This window comes from Callorhinus ursinus, unplaced genomic scaffold (genome assembly GCF_003265705.2).
Source record: "Callorhinus ursinus isolate GAN/ISIS: 27379988/994484 unplaced genomic scaffold, GSC_fseal_2.0 scaffold54, whole genome shotgun sequence".
Classification (NCBI taxonomy): Eukaryota; Metazoa; Chordata; class Mammalia; order Carnivora; family Otariidae; genus Callorhinus; species Callorhinus ursinus.
The window spans coordinates 7696159-7710932 of record NW_027397116.1 but is presented as its reverse complement, the minus strand read 5'-3'; the positions used below and the strand labels follow the sequence as shown (position 1 = coordinate 7710932).

Genomic DNA, 14774 nt, shown 5'->3' with positions numbered 1-14774 from the left:
TAGTAACTCAGTAGTGTATGGCAATTAAAAAGTCATTTGACTTCTCTAAACCTCAATACCTCAATTTTTTGTCAGTAGAAAGAATGTTTATGTTAAAAAATGATCTTTAAAATAACAATGCCAAGCTCAAGAGTAGATATAAAGAGCAAACAGATGAAATAAGAGAAAATGATTTGAAAATTAGTATATCCACATCTTTTTTAATATACCCAAAGTACACAAGAATCTAAATATTTTGTCAAATTACTTCAGTGAGGTTAGAAGGCTAATTCAGAGGGCCAGTCCTAGGTGGGAGGCCATGGGTTAGTAGCCCAGATCAGCAAAGACTTTTTCTATGTAATAATGATGCTTGTCCTAATGCTTTTTCCTGGTACCTCATAATATAGGATTTTAGAGATGGAAAGGACTCCATAAATTATCTTGTCCAAACATTTAACTTTACTTAAAGAAATTGGGGTCTAGATCATGTAGGTGACTTGCCCAGGATCAAACAGTTGGTGACAAACCAAAACTTGGAACGCAGGCTTCCTTGTTTTATAACCAAGGCCTCCGTTTGCTCTGTCTTACTGAGTCTAATTCCTGAAATGTGGCTACACATTGAGGTTATGCCTCTGTAAATCTCCTTATTAAAGAGGCATTAGAAAAATTGCCTTCACTGCAGGGTAGGAAAATGGATCTGCTGCCAAAAGGATCACATAATGCACTCGGCTCAAGTCAAGAGTTTGGGGGTTATCAATTATTTTAGACAATCTGTAGTATAAAATTCCTCTTTAATTCATATGAAAAATCACGTGTTAGTAGAACATGAAGTCTATTTATTTATAAATGCCTACATATGCTAGGCTTTAAGTTGACAAATAGGATTCTCCTTCCTTCAGCTGTTTTCCCAACTCCCCTGTAGATTTTGGCACTCCCAGCTGACCATGTGCTTGGCCATGTGAGGAAAACTTGCTCATGCCTGTCCCTTTGTCTGAGCTCTCTGGCCAGGCTGTTTCAACTGGTCTGTGGCAACAGTAGCTATAATGTGGGCAAGGCCCCAGTGCCAAGTAGAAATATAATTCCCCTCCCTGATACACAGAGGGAGTGTGTGAAGGCTGAGACCATGCTTGTTTTTCAAGGAGAGAGGAAGAATAACTGTCATGGTCACAAATATGTGGTTTGGACAGTTACCCAAGAAGCCAGAGGTAGCTTAATAAAGTAGTCAGTGTTGCTGCACTGAACAGATCTTCTGTCTTCGGCTGAAAAAATCGCAGTGAATCTCGAGGAAAAGGTCACTTGCTGTTTGACTAACACATTAATGGCATCCTTGGAAATGTCTCTTTATCATCACTGGAGAACCTACATACTTCCATTGGTAAAAGTCCCATCCCCCTTGGATATAAAACGGAGTTAAGGATATGGGACTAACTCTAAAACTTTCTCTTCATTCCACTGTGGGACTGGCTAAAGCCCTCCAACTTAGACACTACCATTTACCACATGGAATCTAATGGAGGGTTGATTATTATTACCCTCGTGGTCTTAAGCGAAATGTAAGAAAGTGAATAGTTAAAAAGAGAGCTTGCTTTTAGTGTCATTCTTTTTTTTTTAAGATTTTTATTTATTTAATTTTGAGAGAGAGTGTGTGGTTGTGTGAGAGAGCACGAGCAGGGGGCTGGGGCAGAGGGAGAAGCAGACTCCCCAGGAGCCGATGCGGGACTCGATCCTAGGACGCTGGGATCATGACCTGAGCCGAAGGCGGACGCTTAACCCACTGAGCCACCCAGGCACCCTAGTGTCATTCTTAATTAACTCTTAACTGCTTAATGTTTTATCGTATTTATGAAACAATAAGAAATGAAAAGACTCATGTCTTTTTTCTTTTAAGCGAAAATGTAGGTGACATTAATTTGGCCCACAAAGACACAGCACAGAGAGGTTTCACATGCAGACAGGTGTTTTTTTTCTATACCTAAGGGTAGATTAAAGCTCTGATGGGAGTTGGAGAAGTGATTCTTCTACTCCTCCGTGTATTCGCTTCTTCACGGAGCACAACCGTCTCATATTGCCTTGTTCGGGCTATGAGGTCGAAACAAAGTCCATAGAGTCTCTGAGCTTAATGGAACTCTAACCTAGGTGGGAATTGGAAATAGACCCTCGGTTACAAGGAAGTGTAGACACCAGAGCAAATACTAAGAGGACCAAGTTTTTCGAGGGCCTGGCAAGCGTGTGCAGCAAGGCAGTGATCAAAGTCCAGAATTATTGGGGAAACTGTAAACTTTGTTGAATGAGCGATTTTGTGCAATCTGAGCCTTTACAAAATCATTTGTTTACGATGCAGGAGGAAAGGATTCTGTAGGAAAATGATGAATTCAGTGATTACTAGGAACACATATCAAGTTGACCATAATTGGGGGTTAAGAGAAGGAAATTGTAAACCAAAACTCGTTTAAATTGTCTCCTGAGTGCTGACGGATAAGGTAACACTATGGCTCTATGGAATGGTTCTTTTTAAAGTAATTGCCCTCCCCCCCCTTTTTCCCCCTATGTTCTCTTTCCTCTCCTATGTCCTTTCAGGTTCTCAGCCTGTATAATACCATAAACCCAGAAGCATCTGCCTCTCCTTGCTGTGTGTCCCAGGATTTGGAACCGCTAACCATTCTCTACTACATCGGCAAAACACCCAAGATTGAACAACTGTCTAATATGATTGTAAAGTCTTGCAAATGCAGCTAAGATTCTTGGAAAAGTGGCAAGATGATAACCCCGTGGTGCAGGATCAGGAGGAGAACAACGGCAAGAACAATGACGATGTTTGTAACAAGAAAACATAAGAGAGCCTTGCTTCAACAGTGTTAAAAATTTTTGAAAAAAGCGGTACTAGTTCAAACACTTTGGAAGTCTGTGTTCTGTTTGTTAAAACTGGCATCTGAAACAAAACAAAACAAAACAAATTGAAGGCTTTATTCTACATTTCACCTGCTCTGTAAGTGAGAGAGACAAGAAGCGAAACCTTTTTTTTTTTAAGAAAAAAATAAACACTGGAAGAATTTGTTAGTGTTAATTATGTGAAAGGAAAAAACAAACAAACAGGAAAATCCCATTAAGTGGAGTTGCTGTACATACCGTTCCTATCCCATGCCTCACTTGATTTTTCTGTATTGCTATGCAATAGGCACCCTTCCCATTCTTACCTTTAGAGTTAACAGTGAGTTATTTATTGTGTGTTACTATATAATGAACATTTCATTGCCCTTGGAAAATAAAACAGGTGTATAAAGTGGAGACCAAATACTTTGCCAGGAACTCATGGATGGCTTAAGGAACTTGAACTCAAACGAGCCAGAGAAAGAAGAGGTCATATTAACGGGATGAAAAACCAAGCGAGTTATTATATGACCAAGCAAGTCTGCAGTAAGATAAAGACCCCGAAAACACATGCTATGTGCCGACTGCCCAAGGAAGCTTCTTGTAAGGTTCAAAACTGAAAAGCCTGTTAATAAAGGAAACTTTCAGTCAGAATAAGTCTGTAAGATTTTTTTTTCTTTTTAATTGTAAATGGCTCTTTGTCAGTTTAGTAAACCAGTGACATGTTGAAATGTTTTGATACGTACCGGTCCAACTTCAGACCTTAAAGTATTGCCGGGTAGCTATGCTATAGGTTTTTCTTCGTTTCCGTATATGTAACCACACCTACATTCTTATAATAGATGAGGAGAGAAGCCAGTATAATTGGAAACACACCTGCAGATCTCTTTTGCAAACTATTAAATCAGAACGTTAACTACTTTACATGTAATGTGTAAATTTTTACCATATTTTTAATGTTCTGTAATAATGTCAACTATGATTATTTCGATTGGACTTAAATTGGGGCTCTTTTTAATGATCACTCAGACCTGTGTGTTTCCTTTAGCTGGCTAGGACTTTGAGGAAGGCCGCTGTAGTTTGACTTGCAGTACAAATACGTGTTTTAGAGTATTTGCTCCACGTGTGCTTTGTGCATTGTCCAATATTATGACATAAGCTACCTGAGTCCACTTGTCCTTTTGTTTTCCTTTTATAAAAAGGATCGACTCAAGTTCACTAGTCTTCCTTCATCTTCTAAGCATCATTACTAATCCATTCAGATGTTAACCATCTTCTATGTTAGGAAAATGGGACTATGATAGATGTATAGATCACTGAGCTGAAATATTGTCATTTTAGCAAGGGCCTCAGGATCTGACTGAGACTCAGAATCTTCGTGGCTGGGTGAAGACAGCTTTCTCCAACTTGGTTTCATCGGTATGTTCACAGAATTTTATGGTTTGTAGAGATCAGACAGTTCATAGGATATATCTTCTCCTTTAATCAGGTTTTTAGTGTTTCGGGGGGAAATGGAAAGATTGACATTTTAGTTGATTTTTTTTTTTAAGGGAGAAAAAAAAGCCCCGCTCAGCGTAAGTCACTTAGTTGATTTCACTAAAGTTAAGGTTTTCATAGATGTTCTTTGACGGTTGTTAGAAGTACAAGCCAAATATGCCCATGATCAAAAAATTCTGTTTTTCCCTCTGAATGAGAGTTCTCTAGATCTGAGGCTAGAATTTACCTTGCTTTAATAAATGAATGATTGGCCGTATCGTTGCAGAGAAGGTAACGTTCCGTCAAGGTTGATAGGAGATGTCAGTTTACCGGTTGTCTCTTCCTTAGCTTGAAGAGAAAAATTAATAGGCAAAACAATGGAATATTTACAGTGTCACCTAAAGGGCAGCATGGCGAGGTGTGAATCCAAGTGAAGTTATTTGATCTAGTAGACTTCTTGTCTGACATTTCCTGGCCGTTAATGAAATGACAAATTGGATTCACAGGTTTGAAAACTGGAAAAGCAAGAGAGGGGATGCCACGGTAGTAAACGACCCTCGTGTTGGGTGTGACCCGATCCCAGAAATTGAGTGTGTTGATTTTTTTCCTTCCATTTTCTATTAATTCTATGTAAATCACTTTTATTTCTGCAGGTATTTTCCTCTCAGATAGAATGACGTTTTGTTTTGTATTATTTTGTCTTTCCTCATGAATGCACTGATAATATTTTAAATGCTTTATTTTAAGATCTCTTGAATCTTTTTTTTTAGTTTGGGGGTTCTGTAAGGTCTTTGTTTCCCATAAGTAAATATTGCCGTGGGCAGGGAGGGAGGTGGGAGGGAATGGGAAGATGTTAGTGTACGGGTTGGGGGGTGGGGCGGCGGTTTTTATATGTTAAGCAGCAGTACAATTTCATGGTTGGCATGGTTTAAAAAAAATGGAATATAAGAATAGCTGTTTTGTATTTTGATGACTGATTACGCTGTATTTTAAACATGATGTATGTCTGTTTTGTGGTGCTCTAGTGGTAAATAAATTATTTCAATTGTATGTTGATGTGTTTTTCCTATCACGGGATTATCACTGAGACTAGAGAACACCTCTACTGCCCTGAGAATCATCTCGAGCTGGAAAAGTCCTACATCTTTAAGGTTGTGCTTTTATTCTCAAGGATACTCACTACAGAAATGTCATATTTTATAGCTCATGAGCCAGGACGTATCTACCAAGGACTGAAGAAAGCCCTGTGCAGTCTTTTTATTCTCTTGTTTATTGCCATTTGGTAATTGTTTGAGATTTAGTTTCCATCCAGCTTGACTGTCTACCAGAAAAAATGCAGAGAGTTGTTTGAACCATGCCTTGGCTTTCTGGTTCTATGTTCTGCCAACCCCAGGGCCAAAAGAACTGGTCTAGACAGTATCCCCTGTAGCCCCATAACTTGGATAGTTGCTGAGCCAGCCAGATATAACAAGAGCCACGTGCTCCTTGGGATTGGTGTTGGGAACAGCTACTCCTCTCCGTTTCCCCGGCCCACTGCACCGAAAAACCCTTATTCCCGCAAAGTGTTTTGGCCGTTTCCTTCAAGACCAGGCTTTGCAAGTGAGTTGCCAGTCTCGTAATAAATGGAACTAATAAAAAAGTAGCTGTGGCTCGAACTGGTTGTCTTGCTTTATCTGACGAAAAAAAAAAAAACCAGTTTGTGCCCATTGTCAAAACCTCACATAGGAACAAACCATCGATGCAAGTGTTTAGGTGGAATAGAAAATGGTCCCTTTTCTATGATCATCTGTGTTTCATCTCTTCTATCCTCAACTCACAGTTAAAGGAAGTGTTTTCACTTGAACACAGTTATTTTCTGCTTCTCTGCAGAGTGGCCAGTACCAGGCCTATCACCCCAGCCCGCATCACCTTCATGTGATGAGTAAGAGATGGAGGGTAGCAGGGTAATGAAGAGAGTCACCTAACATCAACTTCAGCAAGTTTGTCAACCACCCTGAGCCTTGTTTCTTTGTGTTTTAAGTGAGGAAGAGACTACCTGCTTTACAGGGGTTTGCACGTTTGTTTCTGTGTTCCTGTGGTTAAGTGAATCTACATATGAAAAGTATTTCCCTTGGCGTTTGGCCTATAGTTGATGATCAGTAAACTGTAGTCTTAATATATTTCTCAACTTGTTCTGTTTTTGGCTTCTTGGCAATTCTATTGTAATGAGGTGTTTATATTCAGACTGTAACCTGGGCCCATACTTCCCCGTCTTGAGAGTTAATGTGTAAACCCTCCAGACTCTCTCATAAATGGATCAAGCCATCAGTTATTTCTGAGAATATTCTGTAATTCTATCTGTTAAACTTTTGGTTACATGTCTGACCAGAAGTTGTTTAAAACAGTGGGGGAGATGGTCATGTAAATCTTTGCTCATGTCTACCAACTAAAAGTAAAAGAGACAAAGTGGCTAGCTGAATGACCTACTTCCTAAGATGATGACAGAACTGTGTGGTTTGCTGAGCACCTACCGGCTCCTGTTCTCTGTTAACCTATTTAACCTCACATATTACCTTGTGATGTAGGGGTTTTGTTTTTTGTTTTTTTATATAGCTCCATTTTGCAGGGAAGTGAGCAGATGCAGAATGGTTAAATCATGTGTCCAAGATCCCTCAGTTTGTAAGGGAAGGTTCTAGAATTTCATTGTCCAGTAAGTACACTAGCTTCTAGGTGTAGGCTTTCAAGCAGTTGAAATATGTCTAATCTGAACTGAGATATAACAAAGTGTAAAATACCCATCAGATTTCAAAGACAGTACCAAAACAAGAATGTAAAATGTCTCATTAATTTTTGATCTTGATTACATGTCTGAATAATACTATTTTGGATATATGGGATTAAATAAAGTATATTATTAAAATTAATTTCACCTGTTTCTTTTACTTTTGTGATACCATTACCATAAAATTTAAAATTACATATGTGGCTTCCATTTGTTACTTTGTGTTCTGTTTTTCTAGCATTGCTTTTTGGTTCTTTCTTAGGATTTCTGTCTCTCTGCTTACATTGCCCATCTATCTGTTCTTGCATGCTGTCTACTTTATCCTTTAGAGCCCTTAGCATATTAATCAAAATTGTTTTAAATTCTCGATCTGGTCATTTCAATATCCCTGCCAGATCTGATTCTGATGCTTGCTGCATCTCTTCAAATTGTGTTTTTGCCTTTTAGTATGCCTTGTAATTTTTTTCTTGGTAGATGACATACTGGGTAAAAGGAACCGCTACAAATAGGCCTTACTAGCTTAGTGTTGAGGTGGGAGGGGAAGCACTCTAGAGTCTCCTGGTGAGGTCTCAGTCTCAGTACGCCTCTGCCTCTGGACTATGAACTTCACAAGAGCCTCTCAGTTTTTTTTCTCCATCACCATTAGGTGGCACAGGATGGCTAGAGTGGGCTGGAGTTGGTATTTCCCTTCCCTCGGTCAGTTAGGCTCTGATACTCCAGCTAGTTAGCCTTTGGTTAATGAGTGTCCACTGAGAGGGGACCATGCTAAGAACAGAGCACTTGGGTATGTTTCAAAATGGCTCCTTGCCCCCTCCATGCTGGATGTACTACAAAATTGTTCTCCAATATTTACTCTGTGAATGTGGTAAAGCTCCTGGAGGTAAATATTAACCATATTGTGTCTCCCCGCGTGACTGGGTCCCCCCAGAGTTCTTAACTCTCAGAGTTGTTTGCACTGAGCTTTCCGCAATTCGTCAGTTATGCTTCAGGTTTTCCTAGCCCAGCAATGGTTCCTGCACTGGTTCCTGCTTGTGAGTCTCTGGTCTTGGAAGTTGTGATGGCCTGTATTTGCCTGTCTCTTTCTCCAGTTCTGGAGGCTGAAGTTTCTTCTCTTAGGGATCCAAGAAGACTTACTGATTTTTCGGTTTGTTCAGCTGACAGCGCTAGTTGTTAAGATGAAGTGGCCACTTCCCAGCTCTTTATATGCAGAACCAGAAACTGGAAGTTCTATTTCTTATTCTTATTCAACAGCTCTAGTGTAGAATTTGGAAGCAGCTCTCTTTAGAAACAAAGTCTAATCTCTTCCCCTCAGCTATCTGACCAGCTTTTGTTTTTGAAATTAACATGCGGTTGAATAATATTAGGCCAAACCCTCTGAAACTGGCTTTGTAGGTCATGATTTCTTGTATGTTGGCAGTTCCTTAGGGTTCAACCTAACAGTTGGCACTGATTGACTAATATGGTAATGACAATGCAAATATTACACAAGCCCCACCGACAAAACTCTTGATAAAAATCAATAGTTACGTACCAGCAAAGCCACTAAGTGGGACAGTACAACCCACTTCTAGGGTCGTTGGATTATTGTATTAAATGTTTTCAGTCCATAAAAATCTTCATCGATATACCTGTGACAACTTTTTCTGCTGTGTTTAAGGGGGAAAACAAATCAAAAAAACACTCATTGTGCTCATTTGAGTTCCTGGTCTTGGGAAGACATTGCTTTTTTTATCTGTAAGTAAGTTGTGCTGAGCTTCTTTTGCTTAGAGGCCTTAGATGGGTATGTCCAGGCTTTGGGTTCCAGAAACTCACAGAAGGGAGGAGTTGTGTTTTTGTAATATATATATATATATACACAGACACACACACGTATATATGTGTATATATACATGTGTATATATATATATATTTTTTTTTTTTACAGAATCAAAATTACAAATACAAAATTAGATTCAGAGCCTTAGAATGGGCCCATAAAATGGGAAAAGCCAGGACATTGTAAATTTTAAGAGCTTCACTGCAATCCTGCCTCTGAGCTTGAAGCTAACACATGCTTTTGTTTCTATCAAAGCCTGTTACCTTGTAATTCTAGCTACAACTGGATTTCATCTTTCATTGCTAATCTGCTAAAATCAGTTTTAAATCAGTTTAAATCAGTTGCTCTGTTCTCTCTCCTCCCCTTATCTCTGCAACTGCGTTTTACGTGCTGAACAGGAAAGTAAGACCCTGGTTTCACTAATATTCCAGGTCAGAGACAATAAAGGAAGTGTTATTTTTGTACCTCTTTTGAAACATCAAACTAGATCCTATGAGATTGGAGAAATTGTTAAGATACATATTTGATCATTGTCCCAGTAGATACGAGTAACTTATTGAAGTTATTACCTGAAATTATAAAAAGAATGCCTTCTTAATGGCCTTTTTTAAACGAAAGAATTGCTTTAGGTTTTTTCCTGATGGTGTCTTTATTTCCCTGAAATACTTTGAGTTGGTTTTTTTATTTCAAGCAAGTAATGGCTGTTTGGAGAAGAGATGAGTGTGTTCCTGTAATTGGGCAGAGACCTAGTGAAAGGAACAGAATGTACTGAGGGAGACTCTGTACTGTGTGATCAAAACTAGGGAAATCAGTCAGCCTGAGAGAACAGGCATAATTAAAGAACAAGGCAAGAAATTAGTGGTAAAGAAAAAGGCCCAATATAATCTCTCAGGCTTTTCCCCCAAAGTAGGATTTTTTTCTCCTATAGATGCCAACCCAACTGAAAGAACACAGATGTGTTACTCAGGTGACATCATAAAGGTCTGGCCAGCCCCAGAGATGGAAACCCTCTCCTTAGGCCCAAATCTCCATTCTGAATCATATAGAAAATTCCAAATCTCAGGATGTTGGGAGCAAACAAGCTAAGAAGTTGTGTAATCCAATACTGCTCTAAAGGCGATGTGAAGTCATGCAGTTTGGCTTGTCCTCAAATATGGGTGTAACACTAATTTCTTCATTTGAAGCAAAATTAAATTAAGCAGTACAGAAAACTGAGAACTTTAAATCAAGCGTTGGTGGTTCATTTTGCGAAGTATCAAATGTCACATCACCATGTGTGTGTACATCTTCCCGTCGCTCATATCCTGTGGTTCCGAGAAACCACTGGCCACGTTCAGATTCCTACGGAGGTGAAGTAGATAGAAACTGCTATGGGAGGCATAATGGAGCCCCAAGGAGGTCTGGCAATCCCCCTGAATACTGTCTACTTGTTACAGCCTCTGGTGGCCAACAATGAGGAATTATTCCCGTATGATTTTTCCCTAAGTGTGTGTGTGTGTGTGTGTGTGTGCGCGTGTGTGTATTTTAATATTGTCAGTGGTGTAACACAAGAACCAGTTGCAACCCAGAGGTGCTAGGATCGATTTTGATTTATTTACTCTTGTTCAGGGATCTGAAAGAGTGATACCACGGAACACTTCAAGGCGCAAGAGAAGGGGAAGGAAGAAAGGGACAGGAAGGGAAGGGGGGACACTGAGCCCTAACTTCATGTGCGGCTCACATTTAGTCCAAGAGCTTGATGTCTGTGTGTAATACCAAAGCAACCGAGCAAATGTGGTGAGAAATACAGAACAAATTGGTCAACTGGGCTTAACTTCAAGCAGAAGATTCAAAGGAGGAATCCCACGGTGCTCTTGCCTTTCAGTAGGAGCCTTTTAAAAGCCAACCTGCTGCTTGCCTGAATGATGTGACTGGAAGAAGTGGCTCTTTGTTCTCTGTCTTTGTCCTGCTGTGCTGGGTTTGGAGAATGGTCACATCCCACCCACAGGGGTCTCCCTCAGAACAGTGAGCCATCCCAATTTTGTGTTTCCTACCTCTGACCAGTCCTTATTTATCTTGTGTTCCAGCACTTAGTACAAATTTAGCTCATGGAAATGTAATGAACGTTTGTTAAATTGAGGAAAAGCCTGGGACAGGGTTAGAGCCCCAACTCTGCTACTGAGGCACTGTCTGGGGCCCCAGGAAATCAGCATTCTCAGTATGTCCTTCTTCAATAAACAAAAGCTTTGATCTACAAAGTACTTTGTAATTTTTTTTTCTTCTGATTTGTAGGTTGCCCTCATGTGTTCTTCTGTGATTGGTACCCGTGGGCAGGAAGCATCATTCATTTGACAAATAATTACTGAGCTTATCCTACATACCAGATTTTGTTTTAGGTTTTAGGTTCACATAAGTGAACAAAACAGGCCAAATAAGTAAACTCTGCCCTCAGCAAATTCTGTTGGAGCAGGGATTTCACTCCAGTGAAAACCTGAAAGAAGATGTTAGAATGTGCTCTCACGCTGCACCTTCCCTGTTGCTAGCACTGAGAGACACGGTTTCCATCTCTGATGGAGGCAGAATCAGCAGCCGCTTCTCTGGCTTGATTTGATAGGTGTAGGAGAAGGAAGAGCCTCGACTTCCCAAAATGCTTTCTCCATCAGAGCCTGTCAATGGACAAAATCTTTCATTTGCCAACCAGAGATAAGGCTGGGATATAAACCCTGGCGTGAGATAACCCAACTCTGCCAATTCACACAAAAGAATTGATAAACAACTTTTCGTAATGAAGGAAGATTGGAACAATGTTATCTCAGCAGGTGGAGGACCAGCAAACAGGGCTTCTGATGTTCATTCCACTACCTAGAATCCTTGGAAGTCCATAGTAACTAGTTCTGCACCCCAGGAGCTCACAGCTTAGAATGAACCAAATTATCATTATCTTTAGTTTTGTTACCCGCCATGCCATCATCTACAAAATCATCACTATGACTTACAAGTGTGTGTTTCTTGATTTATAGCCCCCATGGGTAACTTGTCCCATCTAATCCCAGTTCCAGGGATTCTGAGCCAGGAACACTTTTGTTCCCATGCCCCTGGGACATTTGACAAGATCTGGAGACACTTTTGGTTGTTACAATTCAGGAAGTCTTACTTGCGTCTGGTGGGTAAAGGCCAAGTATTCAACTAAACACGCTACGATGTGTGGGATGGCTCCCTCAATAAAGAATTAGATGGCCAAAGAATGTCAATATTGCTATAATTGAGAAATTCTGATTGTGACAAAAACTTCCTCAACATTTGTTAGTTATCATGGGTTTCATGAGGCAGTGAAGAATTATTAAATAGTGCGAATAACTGTGATGAGTTTCTAAAATGACCCTCTAGGTGCACGGTAGCAAAAGTGAGAATATTTCCAAAATTTACTTCAACCAGAGGGCCTCTTAAAGCAAATTCTGCATTAATTTGTGTCTATTATATAGGCCCCAATGACGACTGCATTTGGAATGTAATGTCATTCCCCATATGCTCAGAAGTCTTCGGTCTGTGGGAAAGCAGGGTTTAATGGCTTCTTTTCTGCATCCATATTTTTAGTATTTTCCTCCAAGTCTTTAAAGAAATTTGTTTTGGGATTTGTACTTGACAATGAAAGAAAGGGAATTGTACTGTCATCTTTATTAATAGGAACATTTATTGGAGGGTATATACAGTTGTCCTCCTCTATGACCAAATTGCTCAAATCCTTAAGGAAGGCCACATCTGGCCCCCTCAATTTATGCTGTTATAAAAAGACAAACAGGTCTGTCTGTCTCTTATCTTGTTCCCTCTGAAACATTCTTCACAGTTCAGCAAGAGGATCTTTCTCAAGCAATGATGAAATATGTCAGCCCCTGCTAAAGGCCCTTCAGAGCATTGCCATTGCACATAGGGCAAATCTAAAATCCTTAACATGGTAGATGTTCCTTTTTAAGACTATGTATTCAGACATGAAGAAAGGAATTTTATATTTCTATGACTGAATCCACTTAAAAGCCTCTCATTCTGTTCTAGTAGCGGAACAATTAAGCCTGCCAAGAGAAGAGAACTATGTCGCTTCAGTTTAAAAGCTGTTTCTTTTGGCTAATTCCTCAGCATTGGGTTTGCTCTGCCCACCCCTCCTTTTTCCCTGTTCTGAGTAGCGTGCGGGTCCCGGTGGAGACTTATGGGGCCTATAGGCGGTACGGAGTTGGTCCGTGGTACTCGTTTCTCTTCACTGATCCCCGGAGCATATCATAACGCATCTTGGACATGGCCTTCTACATCAGAGGAGGTTCAAAACAGGAAAATAGAAAGAAATACTGGTGTTTGAAATAAAAATGTGGTATGCAGGACTGGTTACCAGGGGATGGAAGGGATGAGGAACCACACAGGGGCCTTTAGGGCAACCCAAAGGCTAGCAACAGCAGAAAGCTAGTACCACCCCTAAGCCGGATGGACAAGCGAGGAAGCCATGTTACCGGAGCTCAGGGGCTGCGTCAAAGTGGCCTCCCTGTTGGGGGCTGGAGCTTTGACGTGCACACAAACCTTGCTGGAAATGTCTGAGGCAAAGTAGATGGAAGTTCCCTAGATTCTTTCTTCCCCTTGCCCTCTGTCCTGTCTCCAGCTCCCCTGGTCGCCCTCAGTAAGAAGTCAGGTGAGATAGGAATCAGAGAAGTGCAACCTATAAGGATTAGCCTCCCCGTGTCGGAGGACAGAGTAGGGGAACAGTGAAGAGTGAATCTCAGGGCAAACAGGCCCGGGCCCACCATACCCCCCGTGCCGGCCCCATGTGCTCCTGAGGTCAGACGACCTGCTGTGTGCTTCTTGTTTGTCGGGAAGACATGCTTTACATTGTCTCCAGCCCAATCCCCTGTCTCTTGTGGTTAGCTGACTCTCCCATTTCTGTGCCTTTTTCATAGGGATTGGAAGCTCTTGCCTGCTTTTCTTGACTCACGCTGAGTTCATAGAACCCACCGATGCTGCCTTAGGTAATCCCTTCAAACATCTCCTTCAGTCCTTATTTCTCCACAGTTCAGGTCCCATGTTTGCCACATGAGACTCACTGTCTGGGAAGGTGGGGGCATGGATGCTCCTCAAACCTGACCAAGGTATGGGATCACGGTCATCTTCTCATCTTCCCCACCCTAATCAAGTTGCCTCCAATCTCTTTCCTATTTCGTTGTGAAACTCTTATCTCCTTTGGGGAAAGAAAACATATTCTTCCTGTCTTACACTGAGCGCTGAGTTTACAGGTCTTCAGCTCAAGAGAAACAGTACTCAGGATGATGTACCTAAGGGTTTTCACCTGAGCTTCATCCCTATTTGGATTTTATTTAAATGACAAAATCCTAGACTTCATGCTTATGGCACAAGACATGGAAGTTTTGAAGGAGGGGGTTGAGTGTAAGTGGCATTTTGGGAGGGATGTGAATCATTGTAGTCAGAGGGCAGACTCTGGTGGATTATAGTTTTTGAAAATGGCTGCCACCAAAAATCCCATCCCACATGCCCATTCTACATCATGAAATGGATACTCTTCCCATTCCTTGTGGGGTACATGTCTTGTCCCCTTGGATCTGGCTGGACTTGGGAATGTAATGGAGATGATACTACATGATATCCAAGGCTTGATCATAAAAGGTAACATAGCTTTTATCTGGTTCTCTTCAGGAACTTGTTCTTGGAAATTGGTTACCACGCTGTAAGGAAATCCAAACCACACGGACAGACCATGTTTACATGTTCCAGCCAACAGCCTCAGCTGAGATCCTAGCCGATAGTCAACATCAACTGTCACACATGTGAGTGAAGAAGGCTTCAGATGGTTCCAGTCACAGTCACTGACCTTTTCTTCACAAAGAACCTCAGGCAAATATT

General features: G+C 40.9%; 1 protein-coding gene across 3 annotated transcripts in view; it reads left to right on the top strand.

Annotated features, from left to right (window-relative positions):
• The window catches only part of TGFB2 (transforming growth factor beta 2), an 81417-nt gene extending 76044 nt beyond the window's left edge, over positions 1-5373 (top strand). For all 3 annotated transcript variants that reach the window (XM_073884114.1, XM_025892273.2, XM_025892274.2), the window contains one exon: positions 2557-5373. In XM_073884114.1, coding sequence (XP_073740215.1) covers positions 2557-2581 — 25 coding nt within the window. In that variant the 3' untranslated portion in view covers positions 2582-5373. The remainder of the gene's footprint in view (positions 1-2556) is intronic.
• Positions 5374-14774: the final 9401 nt, after the last annotated feature.